General features: G+C 39.0%; 2 protein-coding genes across 3 annotated transcripts in view; both read left to right on the forward strand.

Annotated features, from left to right (window-relative positions):
• SEL1L (SEL1L adaptor subunit of ERAD E3 ubiquitin ligase) overlaps nucleotides 1-4,714 on the forward strand; it is a 36,539-nt gene extending 31,825 nt beyond the window's left edge. For both annotated transcript variants that reach the window (XM_027732800.2, XM_027732801.2), the window contains exon 21: nucleotides 726-4,714. In XM_027732800.2, the coding sequence (XP_027588601.1) occupies nucleotides 726-929 (204 nt within the window). In that variant the 3' untranslated portion in view covers nucleotides 930-4,714. The remainder of the gene's footprint in view (nucleotides 1-725) is intronic.
• A 7,915-nt stretch (nucleotides 4,715-12,629) lies between these two features.
• Nucleotides 12,630-21,475, forward strand: part of STON2 (stonin 2) — a 72,173-nt gene continuing 63,327 nt past the window's right edge. Inside the window, exon 1 of the mRNA XM_027732802.2 lies at nucleotides 12,630-12,691. The gene's annotated coding sequence lies outside the window, so the exon portion shown is untranslated. The remainder of the gene's footprint in view (nucleotides 12,692-21,475) is intronic.

Below are 21,475 nucleotides of genomic sequence, written 5' to 3' on the forward strand. Positions count from 1 at the left end.
AGTTTCTACTTAAGTGATGGCCCTGGAAAAAAATATTTGCTTGGAGAAGGTGAATTCTTTCCATATAGTGTCTGAAATATTTCTCCGTAGTCTGACATCTTACTGCCTTTTTGGATTACTTAATAAATTCAAACATTATGGAAGTTTCAGGCAATTCAGCTAAGTTTGACAAAATGCAGTCTTGAGACCCATGTAGCTTTCACAAAAGCTAGTATGCAGAACACAGCTTTTCCAAGTTTTAAGTCTGCTGATGCAGATTTAAATTGGTAGTGACTTTGTGATATCATCAGATATAGTAGTGAAGCATAAAGTGTATGTTGGCTAATGCTTATGCAAATGGGGTCTGATAAAGAGGCACTTCAGTCAAAACTAGCAGTAAGTCACTTTAATTTCCCTGTACCTCACCTCAGCATTGTACCACCCGGATGTCCTGGGGCTTAATGGTGTGTCATTCACGTCAAAGCCACAAGGCTACATATTGAAAGCTTTCATCTCTAGAACACAAAATAAAATAGCTCATCCTATGTAGCATGGCTCTTAGTCTTATTGGTGTTTGAGTTCCTGGAAGTTAAAAATGTCACTGACGTGATACTATGTTTTCAGAGAGGAAAAGAGCTATTGAAGTTTTAAAACTGGTACTTGTACCTGAAAAATGTTACAAGTCAGATTTAATTGCTTTCCATTCGTGTTCTTTGACATGATGATGTGGACTTCTTCTTTCTTAGATGAGGGAGGTATTCTCACATATTGATATGGACCAGCTACTGGGGCCTGAGTGGGACCTCTACCTTATGACTATCATCGCCTTGCTTCTGGGAACAATTATAGCTTACAGACAAAGGCAGCACCAAGCGATTCCCAGACCAGCAGGACTGCGGCCAGCTGTGCCTCAACAAGAACCACCACCAGAGCATCAACCACCGCAATAGCAACAAAAGCCTCAGTGAAAGAACTGGATTTTTCCAAAAGGAACAATTTTCATTGTGATTTAGGACTTTGGATCAACAGTCCCTCCCCCAAAAGAGGCGCAAAAAAGTTTAAAAAAAAAAAAATGTTTGAAAGCTGCTTAGAGTGATGCCTTTTTTCAGGGATAAGAAAATTATTTTGAAACTGATTTGAATGTTATTTCAGTGCCAATGGAATAACACTATTGCTTTTTTCGTGGAAACACAAGAGTGCTACTACAAAAATGTTGCCTGCTGTATCTAGTTCCTCTTTATTCAGAGTCCTTTTCCTCTCCTAAGAGACAGAAAGCTAGCAGTGGAAGATTTTTGCCTGCTTGATAGCAGTTGCCCTTTATAAAAGTAATAATAAATAATTTTATGGCCAATTTAAGTCCAAGAAGCTGAACTATAGTCAAACTCTAAAAAGACTGGAGCTGTCATGAACTTATATTCTGGTCTGCATCCCAACTATTTCTATAGTCTTTATTTCATTACTTTGTCGTATTTCTTACACTTCGGTCTTTTATGCTGTCTTGGATAGTTTAACGTAGTTACGGAGTTTATCAGTGATCTAAGCCAGCAAACATGCCACTCTCCATTTGTGCTTTTTTGTTTTGAGTATTTTCCTCTTTCCCCTTAGACTAGACAGTTCTCAGCAGACAGTATGTAGCCCATGAGGTGGATTGGAACAGATTGGAATCTGTAAAGCTCATCAGCTGAAAACTGTCCCCACAGTGCCCAGATCTCACACACTTCTAAAACTTCAGGAGCCTGTGTATTTTGCAATATTTTACAACATAAAACCAAATTAGTAGTGTTCCTAAGTTATGTAAATTTGCCCTTACAAAAAGGCTGAGTCTAGATTACAGAAAGTACCAGTATTATTACAGACACTGAAGAAAGGACAGAACAAGAAATCTCAGTGAGTTAGCTGACTTTTTTGTTTGTTTTTAGAGTTGGAAGTTCTGTATTTAATTTTCAACAATCCTCTTACTGATTTGCACTGCAAGAAAGATATGTGTGTATCTCATGCATGCATCTGCTTAATGCATCTACAAAAAAAGGCCACAAAAATGCATACTCTCTACAAAAGGGCATGGGCTTTATGCCACTAATGCTACTCCAAAGCTACAGCATTCTCTGGCTGTTGCCAATCTCTTTTATACCTGATACACATGAGAAAGTCACAATAATGTCTCTGGCTGGGCCATCTTGAGGACCCCTTGTAACAAGAAAATCCAAAGAGAAAGAAGACCAGGTTTATAGCTTCTTGATGTCACCAGGTCAGTGTAAAGGCCTTCTAATTTGTGTAAAGAATATGACCTGTCGGCTGATGATTTAAGATTGCAAGAGGAATCTTCACTGAGTAACAATTTTCACTGAACTATAATTTCCAGGATTGGGGGTGGGAAGCAGTGGCTGAGCAGATTAGAAGCACGAAATGCAGAAGTGTCTGTTCTTATTTACCAATAGCAGTTAAATATTTGCTTCTATACTAGCATTAAACCTTCTGAGAAGTAGTCTTAAAGCTGAATGAAATACAAGTGAGGAGGCTTTAGCTGCTTTCTGACAAAAGCTGTTGTGTTGAAAGGTTAGGCTTCCTTTCATGGAAATATTTTTCCAGCAGATTGGCAACAACATATCAATACATTTTATTTCAAATTGAGATTTTGGTATGGTTTCATACTTGGTACATTTGTAAGGAGACTGCTGCACAGTAGATCTGTAGTTTGGGATAGAAGATAAGCAATCCATTCTTTTGTGAATGGAAATGTCATGGATGGCTAGTATTAAAGGTACTAAGTAGAACTCAGTACTTCAAAATGCTTAAGCTGGTTATGTGAAGACAAATCTTTCATGTTAGTGTGGAAGTTTGCAGCATGTGGTAGAGGAATGTCTTGTTCATAATTAGCAGATGGAACAGTATTGAACTTATATGTCATGTGTAAAATGTACAGCACTCCCCAGCTGCATTTCTAAGACGTCCATGACTTCTGAACACTCCTTCTGAAGTATTTTTGCCGCTGTCACTTAACAGCTCTTTTTAGCTTGGCATGAATAAATTAAGGATTATATGGAAAATGTTTTTCAGTTAAATACCATTGGTTGATTGGTATTGGTCTCTTAGGATGTTTAACAATTTTATTACTGCGTAATTAAAATGTTTTGATTGTTTGATCTATTAGAACTAAATTCTGGAAGCTCTATCCTATTTGCATGAGAATCTCTCATCACTGCTGCTGTGTGACAGTCTTACAGATGACTTTCACTGAATTTGATGCATTTTTACATCCCAAGAAATCAGCAGAAGAAAATGATTGAAGATCAGCGAGTTACTTCACTTTAAAGAACTGCTTTTTGAAGGAGCAATAAGGAAGTCTTTCTCCTGCTTTTTTCCCTTCTACCAAATTACTACCACTGACTTTTTCAGATGACATTCATTTGGATGCAGTGGTAGAAGAAAAAAGGTACTTACCATAAGTAATGGTGAGTTAACTCAGGGATTAAAGAAATGAATAAGCTTTCTAAATCCACGACTTAAGTTTTTGTGACAATCCCTTGCTACTCTGCTCTGAAACTTGCATTTTGAGGGAGGTATATTTAACTCTTACAAGCAATATGTATCTTGTGCGCTCAGTTAATCAAGCATCTATTTCCTAAAGGAGCTGGATTGCTCAGTTTACTGCAGTGAAGTACTTTTCCCTTTTGGTAGCACACAGGTTGTCTTACAGTTTATATGCAGGAGTATTTTAGAATGGAAACTTGATTTAAGAGAAGCCTTTCTGGGTGTGCAGCGTGGTTTGAATGGAAAAGTTGTATTCTTTGTGTGTAGTAACATAGGCCAGAGCCTGCCTATTTGACCTTCCCAGACACATGCTCTTCTTTCCATGCTCAGAGAATGGAACTACAGAGCCGTAAGTGTTGGTGGGATTTCTATATGTAGGAAAACTGTGGGAAAATATGGAGGGACACATTATTCTGCGTCTCAAATTATTAATCAAAGACACTATCTGTTCTTGCTGGTTGAAAGAAATGCTGAATTGCTGAGAAAACAGGATTCTAGTACATCACTCTGTTGAAACTTGCCCCAGAGCTGTCTGTTGAAATAACTTTCCTTGCTTTATATGGTCCATCACAATATAAATGTAATGGGACAATGTAATAGAAGGTAAAGCCTTTGATACAAACATCTTCATGAAACTCTTATGAGACAGTTTTACTCGCTTTTTAGTCATCTTCCATAAGTCAGCTGCTCTTAGGAAAAAAAAAAAGGCAAACCAACACAGAATCTATCAAATGTTATTCTTTTTGGAGAAGAACATTAAAATGTGGCTTTTGAAAGGACTTTTTAAGACTATGCATTATCTAATTTCCACCTATTATATGCTAGTTTTGGCCTATAAAGGGGGATCACGTTCACCTTTGCAAGTTGCTTTCTTTTTACGTAGGCAACAATAAACTGAAATTCTATTTTTGTTTCAGAGAACATTAAATTGAAAAGATTTAGTTTGATTTGAACTACTGCAAATACATATGGCAAATAGGGACTATTGGGGAGAACCCTTTGTTTTTATCAGCTGCAGTTCTTTAAAGGGTCTTGTAGGAGTTTTGTAAATTTATTTTGTATTTAAAATCAGTATAAAGGCTGGTCAAATGTAATATAATTGTGTAAACAAATTCTGTTAATAGAAAGATGTACAGATTCATTTTGTACTGTATCTTTAATCTTGTGAAATAAAGATACCACCTGTGTGGTTACCCTCAGTGTTCACAGTGGTTATAACAGAGGATGTGAATTGTTAGTCATGTGCACCGATATGTGCCAGTGTTAAATGCATCCCTTCCTGTAAGTATTCTCACACTTATTTCACTTGAATTCTTCTTCAAAAAATTTAATCTGTTAATTTAGGGGTGGCATAAAAAGGGGGAATGGGAAATTATGCATTTTATCTTCAGTTGTGGTAGGAATTTGCCCTCTGTGTGTGTATGTGTGTGACAGCATAGACAGTATTTGTACCATGTCTGGCAGACATGGAACTGCTGTGTGATTCAAGAATAGTGACCAGTAACTTTAGCATTAGTACTAAATTTTCAATACTAATAGAGGGGTAACTCAGTGACTAGAAATGGATAACTGAGGGAGGCACTATTGCAAGCTGACAAGTTTTCTTGCTTTTTAGGCCTTTTTTGATCCATTCATCCCTCCAGACTCCAGCCATTGAGACTGAGTCCTCCCTTGTAAATGCATTATGTTGATTTGCTTTCCAGTGTGCTTGTGAGCTGGGGAGAAGGAAAGGACAGTGGGGTAGCAATGATAATGGCTAGGAAAGGCATCAGTGGGTAAATTGTCTCAGGCATCAACCCAAGTTACATAGTTCTCTGAAGTATTTAGAGTCTTCCCATGTTGTCTGCTGCTGCCCATAGCACTTGTTGCAGGTAAAAACAGAATTGCTGGTACTAGAACCAGCTTGAGTTGAACTGATGAAGCTCAAGCTTAGTGAGGTCACCCATCACCTTCCAAAAAAGCCCGTGTTTTGAAATATGATTGGTGATGTACTCAGGTGAGGTGGGGTCAGAAGTATAGATACTTTATTTCACTTGTAGCCTGTAGTCAATATGGAGTTGTTTTCTGTGGTGGGAGTTGAGTACCAGGTATATGATGGGGTGGGAGAGGTGTTGGGGTTTTTTGTTTTAAAGAGCCCCAGAATTCATCAAAAACTAGTATGTTTGGTTTGGTTTCCTGATTTTGTTTGGGTTTTTATGTTGCTATATTCTTCTTAGTCTTAAGACTAAAAACACTTCAATTAAAATTAAAATATTACTAGAAAGTATAGTTTGTAAACCTACAAGACCCATTTCATTAGAATGTTTTATTTGGTATAATGCCAAAATGTTCTTCCTCTTCTCTAAATTGTCATGATCTTAATGGCATTTTTGAATTCAATTATTTTATTCCTTGAGAATTAATGAGGAAAAAAGTCACTCTAGCCTACTTGTTGTCAAAAATAGTCAGATGACCCATAATCAACTTCTTCCAAAGCTGAGCTGAGGGAGGGCAATGTATTATCCATCCAGGTAATGAAAACTTTAACATCTAGTCTTAAATTTCATTTTCAGAAAGAAAAGTGGAGATGGGGCACCATTGTAGTTACATTTCAGGTAGGAAGAGATAAATGCGATTTCTACTTCCACAGCACAGCACCCCAATCCTGTAGTGAGCCTCAGAGAAAATGTTTTAACCCAAGAGGTGCCAGTGCTGCTGCCACTTATTCTGGTAAGCTTTTCTGAGGGCAGCAGCACTTCAGGCAGTCTTCCACTTCAGAGAGATAGGTTGCTCACATTTTTATTTTTTGGTATCCAACTTTTCGGGCTTTCCGTATGACACAGGTTGCAATTCCAGATTTTTGAAAATAACTTGTGAAGAATATTAATTTTCATGTTGCAAAACACTGAAATTCTAGTTCTCCAATTCTGCTGTCAGTCACTTTCTGTACTTCCTTTTTTTTTTTTTTTTTTTGGTATGTTTGTTTTTCTTCATCCTTTCTCCTAAACGCAGGCTGTACTTTAAGATTAGTTATTCCACTTCCCCTCTGTTATTTATGAACGGGGCTCCATTTCTGTTCAGGATTCATACTAATTTTTTTTATTCCTTGTAATTAATAGCTTTTGCTGGGGAAAAAAAAAAAGTTGTATCTGGTGTGTGTGTTTGCAGCCACAAGGGGGTATTAGACACTAAATGGTGACTCAGACTTGTTAAATACTTGAGGTGTCAAAGATTGGGAAGGGAGTAACTTCCACGCTTTCAGTCATTGCCATATCATGGCAATACATGTGTGTGTATATCAAGAAGTGCGTGTGTTTATATATGTATATATATATTATATATATATATATATAAAGAAAGAGAAAGATAAAAAGTTGTTGGTTGCAGGAGCTTCAGAAACTTATTTAACAAAATGAATTAATTCAGTACTCTTATTGCTCTCATATTTTTAGAGCAAAAGTTCAAAATTAAAAATCAGTGTAGCTTCTAGAAAGACCTGGTAAAGACTTACTGTCCCTGGGCTGTTAAAACTTTTTTAGTATGTAAATCTCTTAACCATTGTGCTAGTCTGTCTTCCAACATCTTTTGGAATATTATATGTACCGATAAAATGTGGACTAGTTGGGCACAGCTTGCAGAACAGTGGCCTCTTTTGCGAAGTTAAATCCATATTTTCTTAGAGTATAAAATCTTTCCCACTAGAGTGAAAAACGTTTTGCAACAGGTGATGAAGAATTTTTTTTAAATCACTTTTTCACTGAGACCATCTGATGAAATATCTGAGCTATCCTAATAGCTTGAAAACTGTAATTTAAAATATTTTTCAGTATTTATTCCTTTCCAATCTTACTTTAATGTTTAGGAGGCTCTGGACTTCACTATATAATGAAATTCCATTAATTAATGGCATTTTAGGTACTTCTAAATAATTTTTTTATTATTATTATTTGGAAAGTTTCCCATATCTATTCAACAGCAATTTTAAAGGAAAAGCTTATTTGCATTACTAGTATTAAAAATGGATATGTGATAAAAAAGTCAAACACTTCATAAAGTCATTATTATAGCTGATGTTAAAACTACTGAAGAAATACGTGGCATGTTCCAGTTTAAGGTTTACAACTTTGCATTATAAAAAGGATACTTCTTGAAGAATAATCCAGCTTTGAATTCAAAGGCTGAAGGCCTGACAACCTACATGTTGGAGAGTTTTCCAAATTGTTCTGGTTACCTTCATTACTGATGCTGTGATATCAGGAGGAATTGAGTAAATTCTTTTCAGTTTGTATGAAGTTTCATCTCTGGTTTTCATCACATTGATTAGAGGACTGAACAATCCATTAGGAAGAATAGCCACACCAAAATATGTATACATTTTATTGTGGAATCCAGTGTTGTGTTAAATGTTCAGCTGTAATTGGATAACTAAAGGATTTTGTATTTTTTTTACAAATAATTTTGTGTTTGACTTGGTTGTTGAAATCTGGGAAACATTGCACAGAAGGGAGGTGACTCCAGTAAGAGAATTCAGACCCAGTGAGATAAATGTGGTGATCTCACTGCACGCAGCTGTGTTGGCTTTTTCTGCCCCTTTGCTAAACAAACAGCCTTACTGAGTTCCCTACTAGGAGTCTGATCTTTGTGTAAGGCAACGGGTTGCAACTAGGTAGGAACTTCTCAGAACAGAGCAAGAAAGAAGGGTTTCTTCACTGATGTAACCTCTCAACTGACAAACTGAATGTTTTTTAATTGTTTGCCTACTCTGCAATCTTGCATATTCAGTGAGTAGCTCTATAAAAACAAAAAATATTTACTTTTTTTGCACATGTAAAATCTTTTTCTTTTTGATTTTGGGGCCTAATTTTTATGTTAGAGTTTACAAGCCCCGAGAAGTCTACTCTTCACTACATTTGTCATTCTTAGTTCAGCTCCAAAAGATAGATTGATATGAAATACTTTTAAATGTTTCTAGTGATACTAGTTCAGCATCATAAAGCACAGCTCTCAGAGTAAACAGTTTGCAAATAATCCTTTGGCTGAAAACTGAAAAACTCTATGGTAAATACTGAAAATGAATAGGAAAAATAAACTAAAAATAAATCCCCTTCTTAAGATTTCAAATCTAATGTCTCATTAATCCCACTTGATACTCTGAGAGGTGCTAGAACAAACAATAGTCTATGTCAGTTTAAAATACTATTCCTTATTTAAACACAACAAATAAAATATTCATTTCCACTCTCCTTGGGATTTCTAAATGCCAAATCATAAAGACTTTTTTGCAGCCACAGAAAAGGAAGCTTTCAAACTACATAAAATGAGTATGTTTAGTAAGTCTTTAGCTCTCCCGGTCCTGCTTATATTAAGTAATTGGTGCTCCCGAATTCCTCCACTAGCCATAACACTCCTGACACTGCTATTCTATGAACTCTTCACTTGCTCGAATTTCAGGCAGAACATGCTCTGCAGCTACTGATTAATTTGGTTTGCTCTTACTTGGAAAAGCAAGAGTTCCTGGACATTTTAGCAATTTCTTTCCTTGGGGAAAATGCCCAGTCTATGAACAGGAAATGAAGATGATGGCCTGCCATGCTGGAAACAGTGCCGTTGTCCCAGCGCTATTGGTTTTAAACTGATCTTGCCGTAATGGAGACATACAGTTACATAAATATCTCCATAAAGTATGTGGTCTTCCAGGCTTGGCTGTGTTGGCTGAAGCAAAGACTACTCAATGCACATGGCACAAGATAAGGGAGCCAAGTAAACAATCTTTTGGCACAACCCATTTATTTTCTCTTACTGCTCTTTGTGTCAAGTCAATATCAGCTCATGGGCTGAGGAGCATGAACGACAACACTCCTGTGAGACTGTGATAGAGTATAAAGAAATACGTGAAGTACAGACTTAATTGTGGACATAGGTCCAGATAGGTAAAAAATTCTCGAAGTGCTTCTGTAGACTTCTGAATTAAGCCTCTGCTGCCATACCACTGACAGTTAAATTACATCTCCTCACTTCATTTAATATCATGAAATATATTGAATACTGTTAACTGATGAATTCAATTAAATCTGCAGTAAAGCTTGCATGAGAATTGTTGTTTTATATTGGAATAAAATAGCATAATTTCCCAAGATGTAATGAATTATTGATGTCTTTATAATGAAATATGCACACTAAAAACCCTAGTTAACTGTCAAGTTGAAAGAACAAAAAGTCAGGCAATGCATATTTTCAAAATAAATTGGAACTGATCATTCTAACCTTTAGTTACTCAGTACATGTGTTTATAGTTATGTTTTCACATGTTCTAAGCCTGTAGAGCCTCATCATTCATACGCTTTCAACATCAGTCAGAGTACCAACAATAGAATGCTGTATTTTTATGGTTAATATGTAGCATTGTCGTATTCTAGAAAATGGAAGGATATAATCTTTGTTCTTCAAACCCAAACTACTTGAAGTAGGCAAATCAGGCTGTCTGGAGTGTGTTTGATTTCCCCCCCCCTCCGTCCTTACTTTGAGGGGGGATAAATATTCAAGTATATTCTAACTTCTTTTTCTATTGTAGGAACAGCAGTGTTCAACCATATATTGAATGTATAATTATTTATATGGAGTTATTTTAGTTTTGATTCTCTGATGTAACAGAATATTTCACTGTGAAGGAGCTATAATGACCATCGAGTTCAACTGTCTGACCACTGCAGGGCTGACAAAAAGTGTTTTCTGTGGGTTTGATTCTGAGAAGACTCAGGAAAATATAAGAGCATGTAACAGGTATGTTACCTGCTACTCACTTCATTCTAGGTCTGACTAGTAAATGAATTTCAGAAACAAAAAGTAAAAATTTCTTGCAAGTCCAAACAGAATACTGCTAGTAAACAGAGATGTCTGATATTGTGGTAATGATGTAGTAACTTTGATGGAATCAATAATTTAAGACAATCAAATGTTCTAAAACATCTTATTGCTTTCTGCCCCTGCTCCCCTACCCACCCCCACTGTAAGAGTATGTTGAATAAAGGAAATACAATGTACTTAATATCAGAAAAAGTAATTGATGCTAGAGCCAGCTTAAGCCCGATAATCTGAATAAAAGAGGAAAAAGTGCTAAAAAATATGCTATATGCAAGCCTTTTTCCTTAAATGACTTTTTTAAATGAGGAAAAATCCCTTTCCTCAGCCTTTAAACCATCTAAAGGCTATCAGTAAAGCTGCATTTGGGGTGAAAAGGGCAGAAAAGATGGAAAGTATATTTCTGGTGCTGAGTCTTAATTACAACCTGATTGATGACATTTCATGCTGTGTGCTATAGCAATACAAGATATAGCAACCACTGCCACTGTTGGACTGTTTGCGACAGCATTTGTAGCTACCTTTGTGACTACAGGTTTGTAGTATTGTTGTGAAGTTACTCTGTAATGGCTCCTGCTTTTATTCAGAAAACAAACAAGGAAAAAAAAAAAAAGAAATGGGGTTCAGTACTTGATCAAAACCAGGAAAGGACTGACAACCTTAAAGTCTTCTTCTAGCCAGGATCTCTCACAGTACAGTACATCAGAGGTCAATGATGTTATTCTGGATCCTGGATTTATTAAAGATGGGGAATATAAAGTGAAATAACTGGAAAACTAATCTGTAGTTCTTTTGGCTCATAAAAAAATCCTGAGAAGGAACAAAGATGCCAGTTATACTAGAGCAGAACTATCCCGTGTCCTTGTTGTAGTTACCCTGTACATATATAAATGAGTATGGCTCCCCGCCTAAACCCGTTTGGGCCCATGGACAGTGTACGCAACTAAACATCTTCTGTGTGACTGGCTTTGTCTGGGCAATCAACATTTTGCACTGCTGGATAAGACACGATCTGCAAGTCCTGTTTGGGAACGTGCGAGTGGTGTGTTATTTCCTCCCAGCCACCTCTAGTTGGCACTCGTGTCGGCGCTTTGGGACACAGGCTGTCCCCGGCTTGTGCTACAGGGGCTTTGGGGTTTTGTTCGAGTGACTATGTACTTTGTAATGTGTATCGCCACATTGCTACGCACCAGTAGTAAACCTTCGACCCTCTTTGAAAACCACTTCAAAACAATCAGGTCAACAAGACGCGCTAAGCTGCCGAGCATAACATCAGTTGTAATTGCGTGGTTATCTTGCACTTCACATTTGAGATCTTCCCAGTGTTTTACACTTAAAAAAAAAAAATTGCACAAGTTATTAATTCTTCTCCAGGTGAACTAACCATTTTTACAGTCAGTCCCCATTACTCATTAAGGCTGTTATTATAATGTTTAATGCAAATGTTAAGGTCATTAACATTTCTCAGCTGGCAAGGTACAATTTTCTAGGATGCTCTTTGGTGACTTCCTTCTCCCTCAGCTCTCCAGAATCTGCTAATGGATGTAAATGTACACATCTGTGCTCACTTTTGTACTGATGATGCACATGTTCATTTTGCATAATTTTCCTTTCAGCTGGAGCCTTGAAATTGTACTGGGGTTAGAAGTTAATGCCTCCATAAAGACATTTCCATATGCAAATTGCTCTCTGAAATCTTTAAAGGCAGAAAGAAGATTAATATTAATATACTGGTTATATTATTAGGCTTGTAATACTAATACAGCTTAACAGCTTAGAAACAATTTGATTCATAGGCATTGTATTCTGTATTAGTCAGGACTAATAAAGTTAATAGGGGGATATTTGCTGATCTGTGAAATTCATCAGGGTGGGTCCAACAAAAGAACTGAGGTGCCTGTTAATTTGTATTAGAAGTGGGTGCACAAAATCACCCGTTACAAATAGTGCTGTATTTAAGCACGCCCGTTGAATGACCCCGGAGCAGAAGGATTTGTTTGCATTATATTTCTTTATTTGCACATTGATATTTTTCTGCCCGTCTCCTGGAGGAGACGGCAAAGTCCGTTGACGTTGAATCGTATTTAAAACGGGGCCCTGAGAACAACCGAAGGGATCGATTGCGGGAACGCCCGCCCGTGCCGGCGCTCGGCCGCCACCTGTGTGAGGGCCGGGCCGGGGGGCGGGGGCGGCACCGGGGGGGGCGGCCCGGCCAATGCGTCGCCGCGGCCCCGGGGAGCGTCCAATGGCGGCGGCCGCGCTGCCCCGCGGGGCGGGCCGGGCCGGGCCGGGCCGGGGCTGCGCCGCCGCCGCCGAGCGCGCTGTGGGAGCACCGCGCCTGCCGGTAGGTGCGCGGGGATCGGGGGGAGCTGCGAGCCCGGGGCCGCCCGTCCGGCCCCGCGGGGAGGGGGAGACGCGCCTTGTGCGGTGCCTTCTGAGAGCGGGGGCAGGGGCAGGGGCAGTGCGGCTCGGGGCTGGCGGGCAGCGCCGGCGGAGGGGCCGGGGGGGACGTCAGAAACGGGAGCCGATGAGACCTAAAGCGAAGGCAGGTGCCCGCCTCCGCTGGCGGAGCTGGGGCCGCTGCTGCCTCCCCCTCGGTCCCACGGTCGCGGAGCGAGGCCGCCCTCGGTTGTGCACCCTAAGGGAACCGTGGATCTCCAAGGCACCCCAGCCCCTTCCCCGGCCGGGGCTCGTGGCGCCGCTTCCAGCCGCGACCGTCGGGACCGAGTTTCAACCTGTTCCCCTCGGTCCTCACACCGTCCCTCCCTCAGGGCAGGTCACCGCGCAGGCTGTCGGTGCCGCGCAGCCTTGCAGCCCCCGGCGAGGGCTCCTCTCGGTGATGGGCGGCTGTGCCGGTGCGAGCGGGTCGCTGCTCCTCGGCCGCGGGAGGGTTAACGATCATTAGCTGCAGCCTGGGGAAGCTGCTTGTATCCACCTACCCCTCAGCTGCTCTGTGTAATTACTCATGTTTTGGATTTTTCTTTGCTTGGGTCTACTAAATTGTACTAAATTGTGCTGCTATTGAAATGTTTTTCCTGCGGTTAAGATATTGCAAGGCAGAGAAAAATCGCTCGCTCATTTTTCTGCTGTCACGTTTGAATACACTATGTAAATGAAAGCTGAAAAAGCTCAAATTACATATTTCCACGCAAAGTGAGTTTTTGTGTTGATGTGGGACCAGACAGCCCCTTCCCTGCACTTTTGTGTAATTCATGTGTTAAATATTTTTTCTCTACTGCAGCTCCACTTTTTTTTCTGTTGGTTTTTGTTAATTATTTTGTTGATTAATTGGCTGTAATCAGAATCAACTTCTCTGATTTTTTTTTTCCCCGTGGCTTACTCCTTTCTGAGACTTCAGTTTGTCAAAGAGAAAAAAGTTAAAAAAATGCTCTACTACGTAACTAGATGAGGCAATGCTTTGCAGTTCATGTCTTCTCATACTTTAGTTGTGCCTTTTGCTGGGAAATATCCTTAGGATAACTTCATAGTATTGGTTTTAGGGCACTTTTAGAATTGTCAAGGCAAAAAAATTGGCAAGCATTGGCATTTTTTTACTTGTGAATTGGCAATGAATCATTCTTGTCTTCTGTGAAACGTGCATTTTGCAAACTCACTAGTCTGGGCAAGTAAATTTCAAACTACAGGTTGCTTACAAAATGTTCGTGTTTGCCAATTCTGGCATGGGACTGATTTCATTTTCTCTTTTCTCTGCCAAGATGCCAGAAACATACTTTGTGTTACGCAGACAAACGAGATCTGGACTTTGCCTTAACATCGTCCAGATAAACAGGTTTATGTTAATCAAGTTTGTGTTACGGCAAAAAAGCTTGAAGAGCAGTTTCCCCCATCTCTGTGAGATGTATTATGCAGGATTATTCAACACATCTGACTTCCCTAAATACTTAGTTTCCTAATGGCTATGTTCTCTCTTCTCCAAGAATTTTCAGATTTGATTGATTATAACATAAAGCAGTGTTTGCTATGAAATTACATTTAATTTGCTATATCGTGCTTTTGTCAGGTAAATCTTTGACCTTTTCTGTATACCCTTAAAAGCTTTTCATTATATTCCTGTAAAGCTCTCAAGTACAAAGCAAGTAGCAGTAACTCCCTAGCAGATCTAACATACAGTTTTCTTCAGATATAGGAATATAGCTGGCAAATTTAGTGATCTCTGCTCTTTTACAGTTGTGGCTTTTAAATTATTTTTAAAATATCAGTGCCATCAGGAGCATAACCATTAAACTTTCCAGTAAAAGAAAGGGGTCAGATTTTTTTTCTCTCACATGTAGCACTGTACATCAGTTCTGATTAGCTGTACTCTCTTATGATTTGTATCCTTAATTATCATTAAGAACTTAAGAGCATACCTTTGTCTCTAACTGCAGATCTTTCCTTAACTCAAGTTCCTTGAATCCATCATTACATCAGTGGCATAATTAATAATTGGTGTGGTGTGATTGGTTTAGATTACGGTCCAAGGGACACAAGGTAAAAAGATAACAGCTACATCTTAGTAGTGGCCAACCCCCCATCTGGAGTCCTTGTTTGTGCTGCCTTGCCAGCTATCTTGTTAAGAACTAGCAGCTGGTACCATTCCCTGCTTGAGAATCCCAGACTATGCGGGGGTTAAAACCATATTTTGAGTGGGCTAAATACATCATGTTTGTAGAGTTCTTCATTTTCAGCTCTCTCAAGTCTGGCATCAGCAAATGAAGATGAGAAATGGTATCTATATGTGTTATAAACCTCTCAAGATGTTTTGCTGTGCAGGGTTTCTGTTACCCCTATTGTAAAAGCGGTGACTTTTCCAGTCAGTGAGATGGTTTCCAAGGTGGCATCAGTGATAAGTCATGGATTCCCCTGCTCTGACACTTGACTCGTGGTAGTAGCCTTTTTTCTTGCAGCTTTTAACCCAGGAATTGCACTGAGGCTTTTTGCAAAACACCTGTTGGGATCTTTACCAATAAACTAATAAGATCGGGTTTGAGTTGTTGAAAAGTCCTATTAAAGGCCATCTTTGCAACAATGTTAGCCTTCTCTTTGAAAGCTGGAAAACTAAAAAGAGCATGAGGAAATGAGCTATAGAACTATAAGGATTCATGGGATGGTGCATAATCTAACATAGTCTTGCCGTCCAAAAGTTGGGTTTATCTAAGATAGTCACTTAAGGTCAATCTGCAGTCAGCTAGGAAAGGAGAACCTTTAGCAGGCAATTCTTGGGCAATTTGTCTGAACTGTTAGTTGTATTACCAAAAAAAAAAAAAATTGATGAAATACTCAATGGCAAAGCCAAATTATTTTGTCCTCAGATTTCTTAATACATTTTCTTTAGAGTCTAACATGCTGCATGTTTTCTTAAAGGACTGTGAGTTCTGCTAATGGAAGTAATAACTTCACAAATGGTTAACCTCAAGGAAGGAATGCCTGTCTTTGTATGCGTTGGGTATGAGCATGTGTTGTCTTCGGGACGATGGCTGTAATTACGACCGCGTGAACTTGAGTCCTAGGAAACTAGAAGCCTTACAGCTCAGCTCATACATCTGGAAACTTTAGGGATTAAATCTTTGCTCCTAGTAGGTGGTGAAAGTTTTGCCAGCGCCTTAAACAGGGCCAGAAATCCATCTAAAGGTGTCTGTATGGGTAAGATTGCTTCCCAGATAGGGATTATGTGTCCCCTATTGACTTCTGTGATCAATTTTCGCCGTCTTTTAAATGTGCAGATAAGGCGAACAGTGTGGAATGTAGCTTTTTTTTTTCCAAAGCTTAAAGGGGGGTAAAATTTCAGAGATTAAGATTGAAAAAACACAGTCCTATGGAAATACCAGGGGACACGCATCAGGGTTCCAAGATGCTCTTCCTTTCTGAAAAAACTTTGGATGTAAATACATGAATGCATTACGTAGAGCAGGAATGCACTTTTAAAATTAATATCTTGATCACCTGCATTTACTGCACTTCAGTTTGCATCTCAGAGCCTATAAACTGATTTTGTTTGGGATAAAACTGAGTCAGAAGGACTTGAGGAGCTCGTTTAATGTACTCCAAGTGCTAATGCAAATTCAGTCTACAGGATTTGGAGATAATTGGAAGTAAAAGCCACAAAAAAGTAGTGTGAAAGCTGTGCCCTTAATGCCAAGTATTTCACTCTACTACTCTGCTCCTACTGGTAAGGTTTTACTCTGTTTATTAGTGTAAACTTAGGATATAGCCTGTTGACCAGCTTGTCAATCAATTTTATGTAATATAATTCTTAGTATATATGGACAGAAAAAAAATACAAGGGAAAGAATAAACATCATAGCATAATGATAAAAAAGTTAAGAGAAGACATCAATGCCAGGACCATGTGTCCATTAGGTAACGATAGAAACAAACAGTCTTTTATTTAATAAAAAATACTCTCAATGGAAGGAGGTTACTGAAGTGTATAGGTTTCTTATACATCAGTTCTATAGAGACAGTTTCTGAAAGGGAACAATAAAATTACAGAGCTTTTGGCCCTCATCCATCCCAAAAATCCTTCAATAGATATTTTTTTGACAGGACATGTTTCCTAAAATGTTGACAGTATTTTCTCAGCAGTGATATGTTAAGGTCTATCAGTCCCCTGCAGTGAAATGTCTAGAAATATGTGTAAGATTTTCTCGAAGCTTATACCCTTAGATGTGAAAAAGACTTGCAAGTCTAAGCTAGTTGCCACAGTCTTATTAGGGGGGATTCACCTCATTCGAAAATAGATCAGGGGAAGGATCCTCTGGAGGTGCTGTGTTCCTTCTGCTGACTATAAACAGAGCATCAGGTGACTCTCTCAGATGTCTAACTGGGTGTCTGGAGTTAAGTGAGGCGTGATTCATCTTGCTTTACTGAGGTAACTGAACTAAATGTCTCTACACAATTCTTCGGCTTGAAACAGAGGGCAGAACTGACTGGTATGCTTCAGCATCCTACAAAGGTGTTCTAGTAGTACAAAACTGTCCTAATATTAAAAGAACAGGCAGCGTGCTCCAGAGCTGAGATTCAAAGTGGAGCTCCTAGTCTAAGGGCAGCAGACCTGGCTGGTGAGCTGGACAATAAGGATGTCTTTTTGCTGAGCTGTGTTTCTTGATTAATTATGCTCTTTCAGGCCAAGTTTTAGTTGGCATTTAAAGACATGAGTATTTATAGAAACGAATTCTCTCTGTGGGCTCTTGGGTTTGCCAGCTGTGAAATGAAATGAAAGAATTATCTTTTAATTTACTCTTGAAAATGAGGGTGGGTATATGATACAGTAATTTTGCTATCTGAATCAGGGGCCTCTTGTGAACAGAAGGTACCATTTGCAGAACTTCATGGTGGTTTTGTGGTTGTGTGGGTGATGGAAATTCATGGGAAGAAACTCTACTGAGCGTTTTTGAAGAGAAAAAGTAGCTGCATAACTGAAACTAGAGCTGGTCAAGCTCCACAGCACAAGGCCAGTTTATTTTCTAATAAACAGTTTCAGTGGAATAGCTGTTAGGGAAGAATTTGGCCTCTGAAGTTTAATGATTAGTTGGTGTTTAATTGCTAGCTGCTCCTGAGGACAGAAACCTGCCAACAGAAATGCTCCTTTCTCTCTGATCCTTGCTATGTTGTTTCCAGTTCACCACAGTTCAAATATTTGCCTGGATAAAAATTATATCCTATATATAAAAATTATACATGGTAGAAACATCAGGTGCATGTTCCTAAATTCATCCTAAATTATAAGGTTTAGCATGAGGAATAAGGTCTAGGCTGATAGGTGCATAGATTTTTTGGGGGGTATTCACTGCCAGAATCTCAAATGTCACTGAAGGGGGTAAAACTGAGGTAGAATAGATTGGGCAGATCTGGGCTTTCCTCTCCTAAATAACACATCTCTGACCTCTGCAATTGAATTGCCCAAGTCTCTCTGAATGAAGGCAGCTGTGTTGGTTTACCACACTACATGTGGACTCAGAGTTTGGCACCAACATTCATTTTTTCCCTGAAAAAAATTGCAGTCTCCCTGTATTCAATCCAGGCTATTGATGTGACTGTGCTTGGAGCTAAGGCTGGTTGAGGGTGGCCACAGACTTTTGGGAGCTGCAGCTCCAAACAGCTGCATTAGCTCTTCAGTGACACTGAAACAGGCACTAGCTTTCAAGTGGTAATTCCTTCTTTTCAGGAAGTTTGTCTTGGAAAATACTGAAGTTCTTCTAATTCTGCTAATTTTTGGTAGTTTGTAACATACTTTTGTTTGTGTCTGTGTGAATTATGCTGGTGTCAAATTTACAACGCTGACACAGTGAGTCTTGGTACCAGAGAGTCCCAATCCCTTTGTGGGCCTGTGTCTTTATGAAAGAGGGAACTAAATACCTCAGATATTTAAAAATCTGCTTGTCTGCATGCCACTTCCAAAGTTTGTCCATTGGGGATGGCAGACTTTGCAAAAGGTTACCTGGATTCAGCTTCCCCAGAGCTGACAAGAGAGCTGTGAGACTGCATTAGCACTGCCATGAACTGGTATTCCCACATGCCATAATGCTGTGCTACTGAGACATATTGTGGGTTGAGGACCAGAGTAACCATGGTTACTTACAGCTGGGTGGGGAGATGGGGTGACTCGACTGCATTACTTCCATTCATTGAGTGATTTAGCCATTGTCCCGCTCTGTGGGAGCTGGTTCATATGAATTTTAGTGTATAATACTACACATTTTTTAACACCCTGAATGCTTTGTAACTGGGCATTTGTGTCAGACTAAAATATATGAGCATCTCATGGAAGCCATGCAATAATGTTGGTATTAATTATTTTATGCCCTTGAGCATGAGATGCAACTGGTCCTTCTTCCTGCTGTTAATATCAGACTTGCAGTGGCTCCCCTTTTAGCTTCCTCAGCAAAATACCCAGTGTAATAAAATATGAGTGATTTGCTGCCTCCATATGCAACAGAGGGCCGCCTCTCACCACATACCTCTGCATCACTCGCATGATCTCATCTAGATAGATGGCAAAGCATCTTGGAATTTCTTTTCTGGAATGTACATGGTTGCCTACTGTCTCACAGGCACTGGCAATAGGGGTAGTACCATAGAGTACCACTTATTAGTGTCTGTTAGTAAAAATGAACCAAACCAAAACCTCAATAAATTCAAAATCGAGCAACAAAAAATGAAGCGTTTTCTGATACCCTCTGTTCCACATCATGGTAGTGTATCATGCATTCTTATGTTATGATAATTAAACAAATACAACTAGACACAAATGACACAAATGCGTTAGACAATACCACTGCAAACGTACTATTTTATACTGTGTATGAATTTGACTTGTCATGAAGTTTGTTTCTCCTTCAGATATATTTTTGGTAATATTATATAAAATACTGGGTACCTTTAAATTCACTCTTTGCACAAGCTTTTTTTTTTTCTGCAGTTGTTTTTCATTCTCTCGAAACAGCAGTAGCCATGCTACAGGAACAGCACCATCAAGTCTAATGGACCTATATTTAGGGTGTCTAAAATAGAGAGTGACAACAAATGTGATATTTGTGGGTTGCCCTGAAGGGCTGCAGTGTCCTGGCATCACACTAAGTTGCGTAATTTCAGTTGACTCTTCAGACACTGGAAATGAGGAAAGACCAGTTGGATCATCAAAAGAATTTTCTGCCAGAGGAAGCTTGTTCCATGTGATACCTCTTCCAGAGTACTGTTTTTTATCTGGCATTTAATAATCAATCAGGTCTTCCTTAAAGTGGAAGACAGCTTCTTGTTTTAATATTGCCTTTATCTGTAACAATCAAAAAGGATCTTGTTTATGATGAAAATCCCTTTTTAAACTCTCCTCATTGGAAGGGTTCTGCTGATACAGATTAGAAGTTATAAAATATGTTATATAGAAGGACAGTTATATAGAAATTATTTATATAGAAATTATTTATATATAAATAGGTGTTAGCTATGTGGAAATACACAGAAGGCTTGAACAGAGGATGACTTCCTTGCTCAGTGTTCATAATCTCCCTTTCCAGCCAAAATTCAGCACAAGCAAACTCTGTTTTCATTCAGGGCTGCATCACTTCCTCAATAGTCCTTGTCTTCTTGATGCTTTCACAGTTGAATTCTGTGTTTTTCTCTTGCTCTGAATCTGTTCTCCTGTTCTGTGCATACTCACAGCTCAGCTAGATCAATGGTCATCCTCTCTGTAGGCATACAGCCTACAGTGAACATCTCTGTCTGCAAGATTCAGTTTGTCGCTTGTCTTGAATATGGCTGGTGTTTGAGGGGCTGGCTTCTTGCTTGCTTGCTTGCTATCCCCAGCTTTCCTTCATTCTTTCCCTAGCTTTCTTAGTAAAATCAGAGTTTAACTGATACTGATTGATGGCAAAGAATTATACCCACCGTTTTCAGTGAAGATGTTTTCACCCAGCTTCTAGCATTAACTTAGCTGTAATTCAGAAAATAAAGCCCCGATTTCGTTTGTGCATTTGAAACCTGAGGCACAGGAAGAATTCTGTGGGCTCTCCTTTTACTAAATGGAAGCAGGATCAGTTTTTGGGTTGTACAGTGAATACTTGAAAAGCAGTAATTTGTTGCAATGCATATAGGCAGTGATGGAATGCCATTATGTGTCAGAACAGGATGGCACTTTGTACAACTCACAATGTGTGTTTGCTAGAAGACTGTTTACCATCCAGCACAATATTCCAGTAAACTTATGATCACTTACTTGCTTCCCTGTTTCTTTTGTCATTAGTTCCACTTTAGGAGAAGGACAGGTAGATAGGATTTTTTGGTCTGTCTTCACTTCTTGATGGCTGTCTTCAGTGATGTCAGGCTGCAATGACATAGTTGGTTCAAGGGTGATTAATTGTAGAACATTATGCTTTTTGCATAAGTGAGATAACTTAAAAAGCACGCTTTGATAATCATCACAATGGCAAGTAAAGTACTGTAGCTTTTGGAGGGTTTGGTAAATGGAATACATCTGGCTAGCTTGTCTGTGCACAATTTAAACAAGAATATATGAAAACATTAATATCAAGATGTGCAAAACAGGTTGCTCAGTGGGAATTTTCTTTGAAAAACGTGTTCCTTGTATATGCACTTTTTCAGGTTTGAAAGAAGAAATCAGTTTTTAAAC

This window comes from Pipra filicauda, unplaced genomic scaffold (genome assembly GCF_003945595.2).
Source record: "Pipra filicauda isolate LSUMZ 115617 unplaced genomic scaffold, ASM394559v2 scaffold79_size2787110_pilon, whole genome shotgun sequence".
In the NCBI taxonomy this organism is placed as follows: Eukaryota; Metazoa; Chordata; class Aves; order Passeriformes; family Pipridae; genus Pipra; species Pipra filicauda.